Source organism: Chelonus insularis, unplaced genomic scaffold, assembly GCF_013357705.1.
Source record: "Chelonus insularis isolate UGA/USDA-ARS -01 unplaced genomic scaffold, ASM1335770v1 contig_89_pilon, whole genome shotgun sequence".
NCBI classification, from domain to species: Eukaryota; Metazoa; Arthropoda; class Insecta; order Hymenoptera; family Braconidae; genus Chelonus; species Chelonus insularis.
The window spans coordinates 285281-303784 of NW_023276777.1; the positions used below are offsets into that span (position 1 = coordinate 285281).

The 18504-nt window shown below is 26.9% G+C and overlaps 1 protein-coding gene across 1 annotated transcript in view; it reads left to right on the top strand.

Moving 5' to 3' along the window:
- Window positions 1-1461: 1461 nt before the first annotated feature.
- The window catches only part of bbg (big bang), a 60372-nt gene continuing 43329 nt past the window's right edge, over window positions 1462-18504 (top strand). The window contains exons 1-5 of the mRNA XM_035091900.1: window positions 1462-1706; window positions 12063-12489; window positions 13017-13463; window positions 13568-15342; window positions 17326-17429. Of these exons, the coding sequence (XP_034947791.1) occupies window positions 12154-12489; window positions 13017-13463; window positions 13568-15342; window positions 17326-17429 (2662 nt within the window). The 5' untranslated portion in view covers window positions 1462-1706; window positions 12063-12153. The remainder of the gene's footprint in view (window positions 1707-12062; window positions 12490-13016; window positions 13464-13567; window positions 15343-17325; window positions 17430-18504) is intronic.

The window sequence follows — 18504 nt, forward strand, 5'->3', positions numbered from 1 at the left end:
TGAAAAAATCACAGCTTTTTCGTAGTGCTAAAAATATTGTTTATTAAAAACATTGATGTTCTTTTCAAAAATTCAAGATACAAAAAAAAATTTTAAAAACTACATTTTTTTTTTACCTGTTTATAATTTCAGGTTTTGTAAATCTGAAGATTCGCTTATAAGCAAATAAAGTATAAGGTAATATTTTTTAAATTAATTTTCAATAAATGTACATTCATATTTATACATTTTTTGTAAAATGTACATTTTGTTTTCAGAATTTTAAATACAATCTCATATTGGTGTTAAGTATTTTCTTATATTTTTACTTTTATTATTTTGCGTTTTTTAATAACGCAATTCTTAATAATATAAACATTCGGTTGATTACTATTCAGTTAATCCTCGTACCCACTCAGATTTTGCGTTAAAGAGAAAGAAAAAAGGATTATTGGCACGTCTTTTATTCGACTGAAAATTAGAGTTTTTAAACAGTTGGATTTTCTTACACTGAATCAGTAGAAATCACTGTAAATCAATGACTATTCACTGATTCGTTTAAAAAAACTACTTTTTAGTATGGGGATATTACGAAAATAAGTGCGGAATGTAGGGAAAGGATGGATAAAGTGGAACGCTCGAAAAAATGTACACATTTATTAAAATAAGTTTAAAAACGCTTCTTGCACTTTTTATTTATCAATTTTTCAATTTATTAATGCATTAAAAATGATTAAAAATTTTTAATATAATGGATAATTTGTTAATTTACATTTTGTCGTGGTGTTCCACTTTACCCTACCTTCCCCTACTACTGAAACAAATTAAAAAAATCTATTTTATTGAAACATAACTCTAATATTTAACTATCAATAATCATACAATAATTAAATAATTGATTCTAGAAAAAATCTAATTATAAAATACTTAACTTGATAAACTGCCAATAAAAACACAATTTCAATCATAATTAAAAATGTATTATTCCAAAAATTTACATAAACATCTTTTACATGTTTGATACACATCTAAAACATTTTCCCATACTTATGAGCTTTCTTTAACCGCATTTTTAATAATTCCACGATGTTTAACCGTCTCACAAATTAGATAAAAACATAAAGACATACCCTGGGGCAACAACAAGTTGACTTGGCTCAAGCACTGCAGTCTCTTCGCTATGATAATCGTTATGGAAAGTCAATGTAGGGATAATATAGGACATTAAGGAAAATGTTGTGTATAGGTAAGTCTCAGTTATGTTTAGTAGGACACATTGTACCACTCTGCAGATTCTAACCTGTAGACTTCTTCTGTCGACTTTTTTCGTATCGAAAGGAGAGAAGACTAGAAGATGGTCCCCGTGGAAGAATTAGTGGGGGACAACCAGGAGCTGATGCACGCGCTCGTACTCAACTGCGGGGAGACGGGACTGTGAAAGACCACAGTATTTGTAATCAAAGAGACTATTCGCCGCATGGAAGAAAGTCGGTCTACCGGTGGGCCACCAGTTCACCGACGTGCGTTCTTCTGAATGGATGTCCATTCTCGCGTATGTTTCAACTTATTCGAGTGAATTATATTCATTCTCATGATTTATCTTGTTTATTTTGCCACTGTTTTGGAAACTATACATATTTGTTGGGAAATATTGGAATACTGAGCCACTGTGAGGACATTTCTTTTGCAAAAAACCACCAGATGTGAAGTTGACATTTAAATTACTGGTAAGTTTATTTATTATTTTCTTTTAAATAATTATACGAGTATTTTGTTGCTATAATTCTTTTTTTTAATAGGAAAAATAAAATATAAAAATGATCTTGTGAATGACAGTGATAATTTATGGCTTCGATAAACGTCATCGGTATTGTTGCATGATCTTCCTGACGAGATCACGTATTAGCTTGACACGTTAGGTAAAAATGTGCATAACTTTTAAACGGATATTTTTTTTTATACTTATTGATTCGTTTACCCGCTGTTTTCTGCATACATTTTTTTAATGTTTCAGTAACGGTAAATACACAAGTCATATTAACATATTTGAATGATGCAAATGGTATAAAAGTTTATTATTAAACACAAGTCAATGATGTGAGTTATTTATTTATTTATAACTAGATATTTTTATGTAATTAATAGTAACTTTTCCTTTAAATATTAAAATTAATTTTTATTCTTGTTTCAATTTAATTAAAAAAGTATTTTCATTCATATTTACATTTTATATTAATATTAAAACTGTTCATTATTTAATTCTAAAAAATGAATGATGGATTAAAATGTTTTCATTAATAATATTATTCATTGAAATTTATTTCGAATAATAAATTCGTTCTCATTTATTTTTTATTTTTATGTTAAATAAATAAATAAATTTTTTTTTCTACAGTAAAATCAATTTTATTACAACAAAATATTAAAAAATTAATTGTTTTTTAGTATATTCATTACTGGATGTTTTGTAAACCGATTAAATAGATTTTAAGGTCGTTCGACACCTTTAACGAGAACTCATGAGATTGCATGAAGTAGAGGTCAACGGGATATTAATGAACTGCAATCACAATAATATTCTTTTTCTCTTCGTGAGACATAAATAGTTAATTAAAATAAAGGTGCAAACTTTAAACGAAATTATATACACATCAACATTCCTCAAGACTCCATGACCAATTCGTTAATTCTTTCCTTCTCGAATATGTGAGATTACAGTTGCAATCAATCTCAATAAGGTGAAAGTTTTAGAGCAGAAACAAGTGGACTCGATCGAATCCTATCGGTTCAAACATTTCAGTCAACGTATAAATTGTTTATGACATGTACAAATACATGTCACATAACATAAATCAATTAAATTAATAGAAATTCAAGTCAGTGTTTTTATTTTATTTCAAAAATTTTTTTATTTATAAATAAATATAGTTTCTATGATAGTTTGTTGGCGAGAAATCGGTATATGCTAAATAGAACGCGCTATCAAAAGCTTCGAAGCGCGTCAGAGAGCGTATCGTCATTACATAACTTCTTATTGTATCGTTCGCGAGAGTATTCAATACACACTTTTATTGGTGGGAAAATACCACAAATTTGTGGACAAATGAATATGTAATAACAATCAACTAAGATTTTAGCTCAAAATTAGAACGGATGTACAGTCGTGAGAATTGATTATTTCATCCTTCAATTCAACTTTGACAAAATTTTAAATGTGCGTACACACCTTTCACCAATGTAATGCAATGTTTAAAAGTTTACGCTATGAATGAGTTTATATGTTCTTTAATTAAAGTTATATCAAAATCATTACATAATAGACATACTGAAGAATGTTTGTAACAGTGAGGAAATTTAATTGAAAATTATTTTGCTGGATTGATTCAATGTTTTAGAAGAATTAGTTCATTTGAGATGCGGAATGATTTTCAAGGTTTTAATCAAAAGTAAATTAGAGTGACCTTGATATAGGTCAAAGAATATCAATTTAATGCGAATTGCTTAAAAAATGACTAAAAATTAATTTTAAATTTTATTTTAGAGCAATAAAATTGATTTTATTTCATATCACATTGCGAGTTATTATCTATTATTAAATTTCATGATCACGACCTAAGTAGTTCCTATTTTTTGATTGACTATTAAAAATGAGAAAGGAATAATTAGAATTAATGTATTGATATAGTCCAGTCAATACGTTTCGACAAGTGTGGAGATTAAAAATTCATTGAGACAAATTGATTGTAATTAGCACTTTTTGCTTTCTATCTCCAAAAGTCATGACATTTAATTAATGCTAATTTGTATTCTGATTAAAAGAAAACAAATCTTAAAAAAGTTTATTTGTTCATAAACTATTGTTAATTATTTAGTATCTTAATTAAAAATAAATAATGACATGATTTTGCTCATTGAATAGCTGACAGACTTGGATTACTCCTTATTACTGTAATGCTCCAAAAAATATTCTGCATATATTTGTATATTTTTTCGAGTTTGAAAAGAAACTTTTTTGAATTAATTATTTAATTTTCAAACTTCGAATTAAATATATGAAGTAATTAACCTATTTCGCAATTTTTAACAGAAAAATCAAAATTTCCATGAATTATCACTGATGTAAAGAAATATTTGTAGAGTAAATTCTTCAGATTTAGAACAAGGAAACATCTTACAGATTGTATAACTTTTTTCTAGCGAATAAAGTTTCAAGTCTTAATTTAGATTCGTTGATAAAAAAAAATTATGTTAACTGTTTCATAAAATATATATTTGCATCATTCTATCCTTGTAAATAATTAGTTATATTATAGTTGTAACGATGAAAACATCAATAATATAATATTGTCCATGAAATTTTATAATGATATATATTTTTCATTCATTAAAAAATTTTAATTAAAACTAATTTATAAGTAGTCTATCATAGTATAGATGTATTTGATTATAATTTAATTATATAGTAATACCTAAAGTAATAAGAATTGCAGAAGAATAAAACAATACACTTGTTAACTCACAATATTGAAATTTATTTCAATTTTCTCAGTAAAATATTTAAGATGTTTTTTATTGGTAAATTTTTTTAATACATCTGGAGAAATTATTTTTAAATTTTTTTTAGCTTATTTATAAAAATACTTACAAGGGAATAAATTATTGAGCTCAATGGATAGATAATTAGTAACGAAATGCATTCTTTATCGACTAAAATACAATGTTAAATAGTCAAGAAAATTAACTCCAGTCGATGGAATCGAACACAATTTCCAAGATGATCCAGCACATTTATTCCATTGATCGGTCAACTAAATTTTTAGAATAATTCAAGAAGTAAACTAGACCAATCATCAACTGATGGTAAATAAAGATTGCATTCAAGTTAGTTGCTCCAACGGCACCTCACATTGCACTGATTACAAAGTGAGCTCTCTGCTACGATGTAGCGGATATTGAGGACGATCAGACTACTCATAATATGTGTCATAAAGTTATAATAATTTTCATCTTTTACCAATTTTTTAAATTGCTTTTTTTATAAACCAATAAATTTTCGCATTAAACTGAATAATTTTATGCCATGAACATCATCAACACATCAATTTTTTTCTATTCATTCAATAAATTATTTAATTATTAAATCAGTAGCTAATTTTTAGACTTAGATACTTATGATATCAATAAGTAGTCATCATAATGACAGAGTTTTTTAAGATAATTTTAATGAGTAAATATTTTTTCTAGTAATTCAGATTTTCTTGAAGTGAATTTATCATGATTTACTGAAGGAAATAAACTTAATAATGTGTAAATCAACTTACTGTAAATGCAGTTAACTTTTTCATTTCTTAGATGACTGAAATAATTTGTTCCTTATTTAGAAATAAAGTTAATTCAACTTACACAATATTTTTTAAGTAAGCAGCTTTATTGGTGCAAAGTTCTTTTACATTGGAAATACGTACATACTCGGTCACTTAGCCTGAGGCTATAAATTCCGTTACTCGATTGCTTATATTTAATTCATCTCCATTTCTCCTTGGACGTAAGATCTCACATGGAGTTGAATTAAAAAATATTTAAATATTTCCAGAAAATCGTCTTTTTTGTTGAGGAGTTGATTCACCTATTTGCGTGGGAAAACTTGTTTTTATTCTTCCCTTTCTCGAAAATTCATAGAAAATGTGTGTGGCTTACTTATATTAATCCTACCTTAAAACGTTAACATTTGACCTACCGTTATTGATGATTAACTTCGACATATGGTAATATTAAAATGTGCTGGTTGGTCATGATTGTTGGAAAGTTAGAGATAACTTTTGTTTATTTACATATTGTTTAGGATATTTTCACCTTTGAGATGAATGTTTGTCATGATGAATGAATTATTAATTTTTAATCTTTTTTCATTAGTGAAACACGTTACTAATATTAATAGATTGTTTTATTGAATAGGCACCATTAGTTAATTAAAGAATGATCCGTGAATTTAATTATTAATTGGATTATTTAACTATAGATAATGGTAATTATTCGGAAGTGGGGTCCACCCTATTTTTAGCTATAAAAGCTAGATAATTTTAAACAAACATAAATCAAAAGAATCTAAAATATTTTTAACTAATTAAATATTTAATAGTGATTATTTAATTAATTCGTTGATTAATATTATGAATTTTTTCAAAATACGATGCTCCTGTCATCAATAGAATGAAATTGAAATAAAACTAAGTCATCGATTATTAAAAAAAAAATAAATAAAAAAAAATGCAGGATTACACATTTGCGTAATGAGATAATGCTTATTTTTCACTTGTATTATTTAATTTTAAAAACTTACACACTGCAGATAATTATAAAAAAACGAAATAACTACTTGTTAAGCAATTTCAAAGAGAAACTTCGAAAAACAGCAGTAATTATCGATAATTTTATAAAGAAAAACTACGGAATTACACATTTTTTATTGAAAATATAGATTTAATCTAAAAATTTATTTGAAAATTAAATATTAATTTTAAAAAATTGATAAAGAGAATATTTTTCAAAACATTATTGAGCATTTGACATGAAATAATAGCTACTTAAAAATTTATTTAACCTTACTTTAAAACAAATACTTGATAAATAAAATATTCACCAACTATAGTTAATAATTAATTAGCAAAAATTAAATATATTTTATGGAATCTTTTGTAATATAAAATAAATAATATTTCTTTACTTTTTTATTAAATAAACAATCTAGTCAAAATTAAATATTAAGCATTCAAATTATAAATTGCAAATAAGAAAATTTTATATTTATGGTAATACAGTATACAGTTGATGTGATTTCAAGCATTTCTATCAATTAAAATTCCATAATAATCTAAGAGGAACTTGGTGTAAAATTTCACAAATAACACCATTTCAGGTTTTGGGCAGATTTTTTTTCTTTTAATCACTCGATAACTTACACACTGAGAGAAATGTATAGTTGGATTTACTATTAATAGTTTGAAAAAGACTCAACTATTTTCTATTTAATAAGAAATTAATACAGGATTGTAAACCCAACTATTCATTTTTAAAGTGCAGTAGAGCTCTTTTTTTCAATTTTTTTTCTATATTCAAAATTATACTGTTTGACAATAAATTAATAGAAATCACTAAAAATTATTTTAAAAAAATAAACATTTACTTCTTTACTATTTTAAAAAAGTAATATTTGTTGTGTTCATTTTTTATTTATAAAAAAAAGTAAAAAATTTAAATGAAAAACGAAAACATTTCATTGCAGAAGATAGGTAAAAAGGAACTTTTCAACTTCTAGTTGAACTGACTATTAAGCATTGGTCCGTAGGGTTAATCAACTTTCTACTTGTCGCATTCTTGAGTGGAAATCGCTATAAGGAAGAATGACCAAAGTAAGAAAAGGCTCATCTTCAAGTTCGTGATGGCAGTAGCATACTTTCACATACTTGATCATATCAATACATACCTGACGCATCGATGTAGATATAAATATAATATACTTACGAGTGAAAACTCTTGGTGGTATACTGCATAGCAACGCAGCGTTCACCCCGAAGCGAAAAAACCTTCGACCTGCCATGAATTTATATTGGATGAAAAGTATTGGATGTTTCTCTTGAAGTAAAACCGGATTTTATAATGTAAATTTTTGAAAAGTCTATTCATCGTATTCATTAAATATATATTGGTGCACTTTTAAGTATATGTATTAAATCTCTTCAATGAAAAAAGATCGTAAACATGAATGTATCTTGGTAATACAAAATATTATTTGAGATCAAAATACAACAAAAAAACTAACTTTTCAATTCACAAAATAAATAATGAATTTGAATATAAATTCAAAGTCTGTAAACATTACATTTTTATTTATATACAATAAAAAATAAATGTTTGTATTGAATGGAATTATTTACTTGTTGAAAATTGTATTTATTAGCTACAACTCATATGTGTCAATCAGTAAATAAATCAATTTATTAATTTGAACTCATTATATCATAAGTGTAATTTTATTTTTAATTAAAGCTTAATATTCGTTATTTACTAAGACAAAAAACATTAATGATAAATCATGGCGTGATATTACATGTGATTTATAGCCGTTTGATGAATTTTAATTGGTCTCATATTCTATTTAATATTCAGCAGATGCATTTGGTCAATGTTATTTGCAAGCAGTAATAATGTATATTTTTATAATTTATATACGTATCAATGATCAACCAGAATTTATTTATAAAATATAAATAAGTAATAATTTATTTTTTAACTCTTAAAGTTGGATTAAAAATGTGTTAAGTTCTCCAGAATGGTGAAGAATATTTTATAAAATATTCTTCATCTCATCAACATTTTATGTTCTATATTTCAATTCTTTTTAAACCTCTGTTAATTTTGGTATAATTATTTCTTTTTAACTTATTCAATAATAATTACTATCAATAAATAATTATAAAATATAAAATATTTTTAAGTAGTATTTTAAATTGATTTCAGGTGAAAGTACCAAATACCGACCACTTTAGTATTTTTTTTATCAATATTGAGAAAATATTCACAAGTTTTTTTGGGTTGGAGATGAAACTTTAAGAATCAATCTATGCATGTAATTTAAAAAACAATCTCTTAATTTATTTTTTGAGTAGATATTTACAAAGAAACATAACGGTCAGTTTCAGGCATTAGGTTGGTATTAGGAAACTTACCTTAAATCCTGAACCAAAAAAATAATGAAAATAGGTCAAGGTGTATTTGGTCTATCAACACAATCAGCTTCCCATTTTGTAGCATTAAAGATTTTTAGTGATATTAAATTTAGTAAATAAAAATTAAAAAACATACTTAATCAAAAATCGATGTCATTATTTATTTTCAAGATATTTGTGACGAAAGACATCTGAAATTAATTTTGTTGATATTTGTTTTTCATAAAAAATATCTCCAATTAGAATGTTTTGCAAACCTAATCAGGCCATCTTTATGTTATTGGAGCTTGTTACCAGTATTAAATTGAGATTATATATCTTATACAGAAAATTTATTGATTCCAAATTGATTATCAATATATTTATTAATAGAGGAGAAAATAGGATTATGGTTCGGTCTTTAATATGGTACACTAGTTTATTTTGTGACCCATTGAAAAGGTAGGATTATGGGCCACTTTTTGTTTTTACTCAATTACATTATACTCCGTTTAATTATCGCTCGCAAAATAAATTAGTGGACCATATTAGAGACCGGACCATAATCTTACCTTCTCCTCTACACGTATTTTGTTTATACAACTATAATTTGCGATTCCTGTCTTGCAATTCCATTTGCATTAGAATATTTTCGTTTCAGATAGATTTTAAATGATATAACTACCTTGGTATTTATTTTAGGAAAAATTTTTCACAACAACCTAATTACAATTCCTATATTAAGTTTATCTTTATCTAATAGTTTAAATCTTCATCAAAAATTTTCTCACGTATGGAAAACGACTTGAATGTTAATATTACAGCGATAAAGATGCATTTTATTCACCACAACATATAATTCTATTATATTATATATGTTGTAGCCTACTAGCCTTCTTTCAATCTAAATTTTTTACTGCTACTTTAATACTGCACATTTAATAACAATAATTACTTTTATTAAGTAATTTCTTAATTCACAATTTTTAAAAAAATTCAAGTAATCTAAGAACGATTAAAAAAAAAGGATTTATCTAATGAAATCCGTCGTTATAAATAAGTATTGGTAATAAAAGTAAATGTGCTATTACTTCACATATTTTTACACAAATTTACAATCATGACATTTATTTTAAATATTCATTAACAGTAAATAATTTTCACTATCATTTTTACTACCGATTAAATTCACTTACTAGAACTAATATAAGATCTATCTATAGCACTAATTAACAGTAAAAAAAAGTCTTTCAAAATAAACACACCTGTTACTTTTGATTTAATTACATTTTTCACCTTTACTCTCTCGCGCTTAATTCGATTCAATTATGTTCAATAGTATACTACAATTATTCAATGTATCCACGTGTTAGTATCAAATTATAAACCATGGGATTAAAAGTAAAAGCATGTAATTATCTAATGTGAGCTTAAAGAAAAATCCTCTAGACGATGTTGGTGTCATAAGATTACCCTTTTTAAAAATAAATATCTTAACTTAATTCAAATGACTGCGCGAAAAGGAACTACTGTAACGTGTTAGTTAAATGTAAACTTTCATACAAGCAAGATCTGTTATCAAAAACGTGTCTTAAGTGTTAATAAACAGGCTAGATAATTATTCTAATGAATATTCGCATCAACTGCATACGCATTTATAGTCGACTTCATGATATAAAAATATTTCCTTTACATATTCACACTTTTATAACTATTTGATTAATTCAATTGATCATAATTCATATTGAAATTAAAAATAATCTTCTCACTTGGTGCTATTTAATGATTTTTAAATATAATTTTTATCATAATATCAAATAGTTTTATTCAAATTTTTCATTACATTCATTCACTTTAAGTTAACTTATTAGGAATTGACTTTATTATTACCGTTATTCAACATTTCACTGCCCACATTATTACTTGATTATATTGTATCCGATTATTAATTCATTGCATACCAAAGAGTTTTACAGAGCAAGTTGTCGTAATTTGCATATTCATAAAATTCGTTTTTAATATAGAAAAACTTTTGAAAAATGATTAAATAAAAACAATGAATTGATTTATATTTAGAACTTTTGCAAAGTGATCATAATAAAGAACAATCAAATATTTTACTGCAAATCGTAGTGTTTTAGTTCAATGCATTTAAAGTGTTTTAAACTAACGTCGAGGGGCCCGACTATTAATACTTCAAAAAATGAAATTTATTGTAATCTAATTTCTGAACAATGCTAAACCGATAATGTTTGAAATAACTGCGAAAAATATCTATCTAAAGCAATAAGTTTAGATACACTAATAAAAGAGATTTATTATTATTAAAAAACTTTTTTTTTATTATTAAAATCAATGTTTTTTAACTATTAAGAAATATTTTATAACAATAAAAAAGCCTTAGTTATGAACACATTAGTGATTTTATAATAAATAAATAAATAAATAAATCTCGTTTTATTGTAAAGGAATATTTTTTAACAGTTAAGAAGCCTCTTTTATTATTACAAATCTCTTCTATCAGTGTATCGTTAATCGATTATCTGAATAGTTCCTACAGCTATCTAAGCACTGTAAATTTTAGTGGTTTATTTTAAAACATTAAGTGTTTTAATATGGCATCACCCATTTGATTAACATTGTCTCGATTTTAAAACGTTTTTAAGTGCTTTAAAATCGAGATAATGTTAATCAAATGAGTGACGTCATATTAAAACACTTTTAATGTTTTGAAATAAAACACTAAAATTTACAGTGAGGAGATAGTTAATTCAAGGCTATCGATATTGTTTCTATAGCTATACATTTTTTTAGTGCAAAAATTATTATAGTTATTAAAAATCACATAGAACTTACTTGATCTTGATGTATACATCAAATAAATACATTTTGCATTTTTGGGTATGATCACAAAAAAAAGGCTAATTATGATTAAAATTTGAAACCCTTATATACAATTTATAGTGTATTTTTCCCAAAAACCTTTTGGGAATTTTTATTACTAATTGAGGTCAATACGTAGAGAAATTTAAAACAAATCGGAATTGTCCCCTAATCGAAACTATACCCAACAATTTCGTTTTATTATTAAAAATAGTTTTTTCATTGAAACATCATCTTTTTATCATAAATATTTATTCTTTAGCAAACTATTTCCTATAGAACACTTTCCCTCAAGAATGTCAATTATGATCGAGATAATATTTTTTGCTATCATATTAAAGTACAGTCATTTACTAGAAAAAAATTCAATAGCTTCATTCAATATAAGAAAGCAATTTTTTTATAATTAGCTTATCAATTTATCTTTTTTTTTGTGATTATTCAAGAGTCACTAATTTTTCATACTTACCTTACATTGGTATGCTTTTTTTTCAGGGAGTGGCAACGAAAGTTTAACATTCCAAGATACAATATCGACAAAGTATAAGATCAAATGCAGAGGTAGAGTAGAAACAGCAAGTGGAGAATGGAAACAATGAAGAATGGATCAGAAGAATTTGTCACTGTTGTTAGCGTGGGAAATCAACCGAAAATTGAAAACTTTGTAACAGTATTATCAATTGGAAATGGTCAGAGTGGAAAGAAAGATTTCTCAAATTCACCTAATAATGTTGATACATACCTTGAAGAGGAAGTTGAAGTCTACAGGCTTCCTGGTGAACGTCTGGGCTTTGGACTTAAGTTTGAAGGTGGGAATAAAACCGCAGAAAGAGTGAGAAGACTTTTTGTCCAGAGTTGTGCTGAACACAGTCCAGCTAGTCGTGCTAAATGTTCGTGGGGTGGACTTGGAGAAGGAGATGAGGTAAATTGATGTCCTTTTTTTACTTTTAAATTTATGACTATTTAATCAGGAAATGATTAGGTTAAATAATCAAGTTTTATAAAAGTAATGAATAGTAATGAAAGGAAATAATAACTGAAGTTCCCATAAATATATTTTCACATTTGCTCAATCAAATATCTAATAATAAAATAAATAAAAATATATTAACTACAATGGAATTTATTGTGAGATTTAATTATAGATCAATAAACAATTATTTACACAGTTTAAATATTTATGAGCCTAATTACTTTGAAATAATTATATATTCACAAAGTCAATAAAACTAATGATTATATGTGGAATATCATCACTAAAAAACGATTTAAGAACAGATAATACAATAAATTATGATTTAAAAATAATTCATCTTCATAAATATGTTGAAATATCTACATACATTCTAATTATAAAATATTTTAATTTAAAAAACACATGTAAAGTAGGTAAATCAAATACTTCATAAATTTGAATAATTATAGTAATTATGGAACATTTTATTGCAGATTCTCTGTATTGATGGGGTGCCAGTAAAGCATATGAGCCGTTTAGACTGTGTAAGGAAGCTAAAAGAATCCCAGCTAGTGATAAAATTACTTGTAAGATATCGAGGTGCATTAAAACCGGAAGTTGTGAGTGCCGAACGGAAATCAGCGACAGAAAAAAAGAAAATACCTCCAGAATTACCCTCTGCTCCTCCACCAGTCCCACCAAGGAAGTTGAGACAAGTTCGAGGTTCAGCAGATGGCGAAGCTAATCCTAGTCCGATAAAAAAAGTCCAACAGAATGGGAATGAATCATCCATGAATGCACAATCGAGTTTACGAGCATCTAATAATAAACCTACTCCACGTGACAACTATAATTCATCACCAAAAAGTATGAGTAATGTTAAGAATGAAAGCCCAAGAAAACTATCAAAAGAACTTTCAACGGAAGCCATTAAACTCAAGGTACATCATTTTTTATCGTATTTATTATAATATTTTTATTCTAATGAAAAATAATAATATTTTCTTCTTTATTATTCGATTTTATAACTTAAAATCATTTTTAGGAACCACCGGAAGCAATGGTTTACTTAGATGCTCGATCTCAAGATGGATCAAGCACACATGGGAGCACATCCGATGATACAGGAAGTTCACTTTCAACTGTGGTGGATCGATTTTCTAGTTCCGATCGATTTTCTACAACATCAACGATATCAACATCGGAACTTCCTCTTGAATCTCCTTCAAAAGAACGCATTGAAGATCAACAAGCAGAAATTAATCAATTTAAAGAAACCTCACAAGAACTTTTAAAATCTTTTGAACAGCTAGATCGTGACTTTTGTTCAAATCCACCAGATTATTTGCTTAAACGTCTAGCCAACTCAGAAGCAGTAACTCATGTAGAGTCAAGAGGAGAAGCCGGAGCAGTTGTAGAAAAAATAACTGCTGTTGTAGCACCTAATACAGTCGTGATCGAGGAGACTTTAACGTTGCAACCACCATTGAGTTTCCAAGATGCTCCACTAAGTTACGGACACGAAGCTCGACCTGGAATATTCTTAACTGCTGATTCTTCGACACATTTTTGTCCAATCCAAGATGACATTTCAGTTGTAGAAAGTATCATTGGTGACAGTGAATTTGATGTAAGTGATTTGAATACAAACGTTCGGGTACCACCTCCACTTCCAGCTCGGAATCATATTAATTGTATTTCTGTGAATCAAAATGATGACGCATCTACACAAGTGGATGTAAAATTACTTAATGAGAGAACTCAAGAGATGAATTGTGAAACAAATGAACCACTTTTACCACCGAGACCTCTTCCAAGGAAAGATACAAAGTTAAAACGTAAAAGATTGCCTCCTCCGCCACCTCCTCCTACGCCTAGGAGAGAGTTACCTCCTCCAGTGCCAATACGGAACTTGGAATCAAAACCAGGTGAATCCGAAAGTAAAAAAGATGTAACTGTTGTTGAAATCTCAACGAATCTTTTGCAAGAATCAAAAGAATCGGATGAAATTGCATCATCAAAAGCAGTAAGTTCAAAGAAAAGAGAACCTATCGAATCCTCATCAAGATCTTTTGATAATAATCAAAAGCAGATGAATGGAATATGTACGAATGAAAGTCTAATTAAAGTTGACTGTGATAAATCTAAATCTCATGAAATAATTATAAATAATTATTCTGGCAATAATGAATTGTCTTCTTCACCAACTACAAATAAAGTTCTTGAAATTATAGAAATGAAGACAGTGAAGGCTCTTAAGGATTCTACTAAGTTGCAAAATAAAAATGAAATTAATGAAAAAAAGAGTGTTGCTAGTTCACCAAAAGTGATTGGTCATTCTTCAGTATTAAAAGATGTTAAAACAAAAAAATGTAAAGCTAATGAGAGCAATGCAAATGATTTAAAGCTAAGTGAAAACAATATTAATAGTAACCTATCAAAAGAAGAATGCAACAATTTAATTAATGATGAAAAAGAAATCGGAAAGCTTGTAAATAGTTTTGATGATGATTGGGAAGAAGCACGAGAGTACCAAGATAATGATGATATACAGTTGAAAGACATAAAACATGATAGAAGAGCTGAAGAATCTGATTCATCAGTTGATACCGAGGATGATGAGGTTTATCAATCATTGGAATGTATTCTAGATGATAAAAAATTATCAAATTTAAATGGTACAATCAATAATATTAGACAGACGGAAGAGACTGATTCGAGTTCAGACAGTGATGACACAGGAAACGATTATTACTGGCAGAGTAATTTAGCAACAATTGGAGAAGAGGATGAAGTGACTTCTTTAGAATATACAAGTGTGTAAGTAAATGTTGAATGAATAATTTTTAGTTTTATAAAAGTAGGAAAGTTAGTAAATATCACATCAAAAAGTAATCTAAATACTTCAATGGCAAATTTAAAAATAATGTTAAATATAACTAGTTTTTTTATAGATAATTTTTTCAACACACAATTGAAGGTATTTTGAGTTAAAATTATTTCAAGGGAAGTTTTTTTTAATAATTATTGTTATCATTAGATTATTTTAATTGGCATAAATTAATTTAAAAAATTTACTTTGATAATTTAAAAAAACTATCAAGTTGTTTGTGATAGCAGAAAAATATTCAAAAAATAAAATAGTAAATGTCCAGAATTTTGCATTTTTCATAATTAGTGTTAAAATTCTAAATATTTGATCACAAAATTTTTCATGAGAATATTTTTAAAAATGATTGTTCAAATCAATTGAACAATTAATTAAATTGAATTGATACATACTTTTTTTTAGAAGAAAAAAAATTACAGATGTTTTCTCACATAAATACAATATGACTAAGTAATTTATTCAGTGATAAGATTAATTATTGTTAGTTATTAAAATAATTCACGAACAAATTAATTATTAGTATCCACACTACAGTTACAAAATTTATCACGAAATGTCATGACAAGTTCCGTGCACACATACCACAAATGATAAATTTTCTAGGTATATGGGACAGAATTTTACCGACGACTTAGTAATTTATAGTCACGCTGATAAAATCGTAAGTTACATGCTGCAGATAATAATTAAGAAAAAAATGTTGAATAAAATAGTTTGCTCGTGTGAGATTTCTTGTTGCATTTTTGAAATTCCTACCATGTTATGTTGTTCATATTATCGTAAAATAGAAGTGATTTCACATTAATTCTCTCACGAGACTTAAAAACACGTGCATGTCGATCACTCGTACATTGCCCTCAGCAGGTTCTTACTTGTGCAATCTCGTAAGAGAAATGAATTTTTCATTCACACAACACCTACAGATTCATTTCTCGCCCAGGAAGGCATCGGAAATCGATTATTCTTAAGATAATATCGCAACGTTGACTAAAGAGATGCCGGATAATTTTTTGCCGAGCTTGCAGTGAAATGTCTGTCTCACGAATGTAGGTTACTCAGTATCCAATATGGCTACAGTATTCGAGGGAAAAGGTTAATTGAACACTTAAAGTCGACAGCTTGGTAATCATTTAGGATTCACACGCCCATTTGTTGGACTCTGTATTGATACAACACTGATATATTTTACAGTTGAACAGAAAACTTGAAAATTAAAACAATCAATCTTTCTCTTCTGTTCCTTTCTTGTTAACTTCTTTTTTTATGACCGACATGACTTTCGCGTGGGTAATCGCGTTGGCAGTATGCACGCATATTCACTGAAAAAATCTTTTTGAGAAGTCTTCTACTAAATCTAAAGAGAAAATTGGTCTGTTTAACTAGGCAAGGAAGAAAAAGATTATTTTCAGAATTCGAAACGTGTAATTTTGTACAATTACTCAATTTAATTGTAACACTTTAATTAGAAACTGCACCGACATAAAAATAAAAGACGTAATTCGACTATTCAGAAATATTAATCATCGAAATTTAAATAATAAATACCTTGTCAATTACAGTCATGAACTTGTGAAACTTATCAATTATGAATAATTGGCTTTTAAAATGCATGTGAGATTTTTTTTCTTACACATAAACAAATAGTAACGTTTGCGAATTAGGAAATCATTAACATAACCTAATCATTGATAAACCTTATTGAAGATTTATTATCATAAAAACGATCAACTAATGATAAATTTATATCGAAATTAATAATTTTATTAAAATGAGTATAAATATTCATAAAACAATTATGAAAGAAATCTACAAAGGTACCAATTTTTTAACTTAATTAATTTTTTCATTCATTCACTGCTTAACTATTTTTCTAAATATTTTGAAATAACTTCTTGATCTCTTAATGATTCCAGTAACCCAGAAATAAGCAAAATCGATGCAAATTCCTCTAACAAAGCGAAGCAATTATCTGACGTATCAACTACTGAAGAGACTGATGGAATCAATAATAATGATGGTGAGTAATAATTATTTAATTGGCATGCACATCATGTTTCGTTATATTACTTCAACTTTTTTGCTGTTTCCCTTCAGTCATCTTAGTATAATAGCTCAAGGTCATACTGGTTTTACTCCAAAAATAGTCACGGAATGTTTTCCATTCATGCTTTGAAGTAGAAAGCATTTACATAATATTAAATATATATTAAGCATAACATGCATTTCGACGTCTATTTTTATATAATATAATGATCAGTTTATTATTCAAATGATTAGAGAATAATAACAAGTCATCGATGACATATGCAAATAACAATAGGAGAGGTAATAATGGTAGTAAAAAACTTGTTCAAGATACTAATAGAGACTCTGAAATTTATCATACACATATGACTTGCAGATTATTAAAACATGATCAATAAGTTCATAAATCAGTACTGATGAATGCTCGAATTTAGAATTTACTAGAGGTCCGAGTTATTTGTCTGTAATAAATAAGTCTAACTAATACCTAAGGATCATTTACTTTTGTTAAAGAAAAGTAAAAGTTACTAACATGAATTTTGACAAAAAAACTTTCAATCTCCAGCATATTTTGAAAAGTATTTAAATGTTTGATCAATTAAATATCTTTAAGAGAATGAATACTCTTCATAATTTGAAAAGCTACTATAATAAAAAATTATAATGAAAATTGTGAGTTATTTCTGTATTATAAATCAGTAGATTTAAGCCTTTTTAATGTCTAGCCATCATCTATTAGAAAGAAGTAAAAATAATATATGAATATCGTAATGTCATTTTTATTGAATTTATTATTGACAGAAGACTTTATAAATTATTTTTCGAATTTATCTGCAATCATTTTGAGAAATCAACATCCATGCAGCACAACCATATCCTAATTTGGATCTCTCAAATGATCACCTGCTTTTTTAACATTTCTGTTGGAGCCTAAAGTGTTTTCAAATCATTCTTCATTAAAACATAAAGTTTGTTTGTGATGATTTCATTGTTGCTTTTTCTTTACACTGATGCTTAAATGATATAAATTATTATATTGGGTCCATATAAATGCATCAAATGAAAAG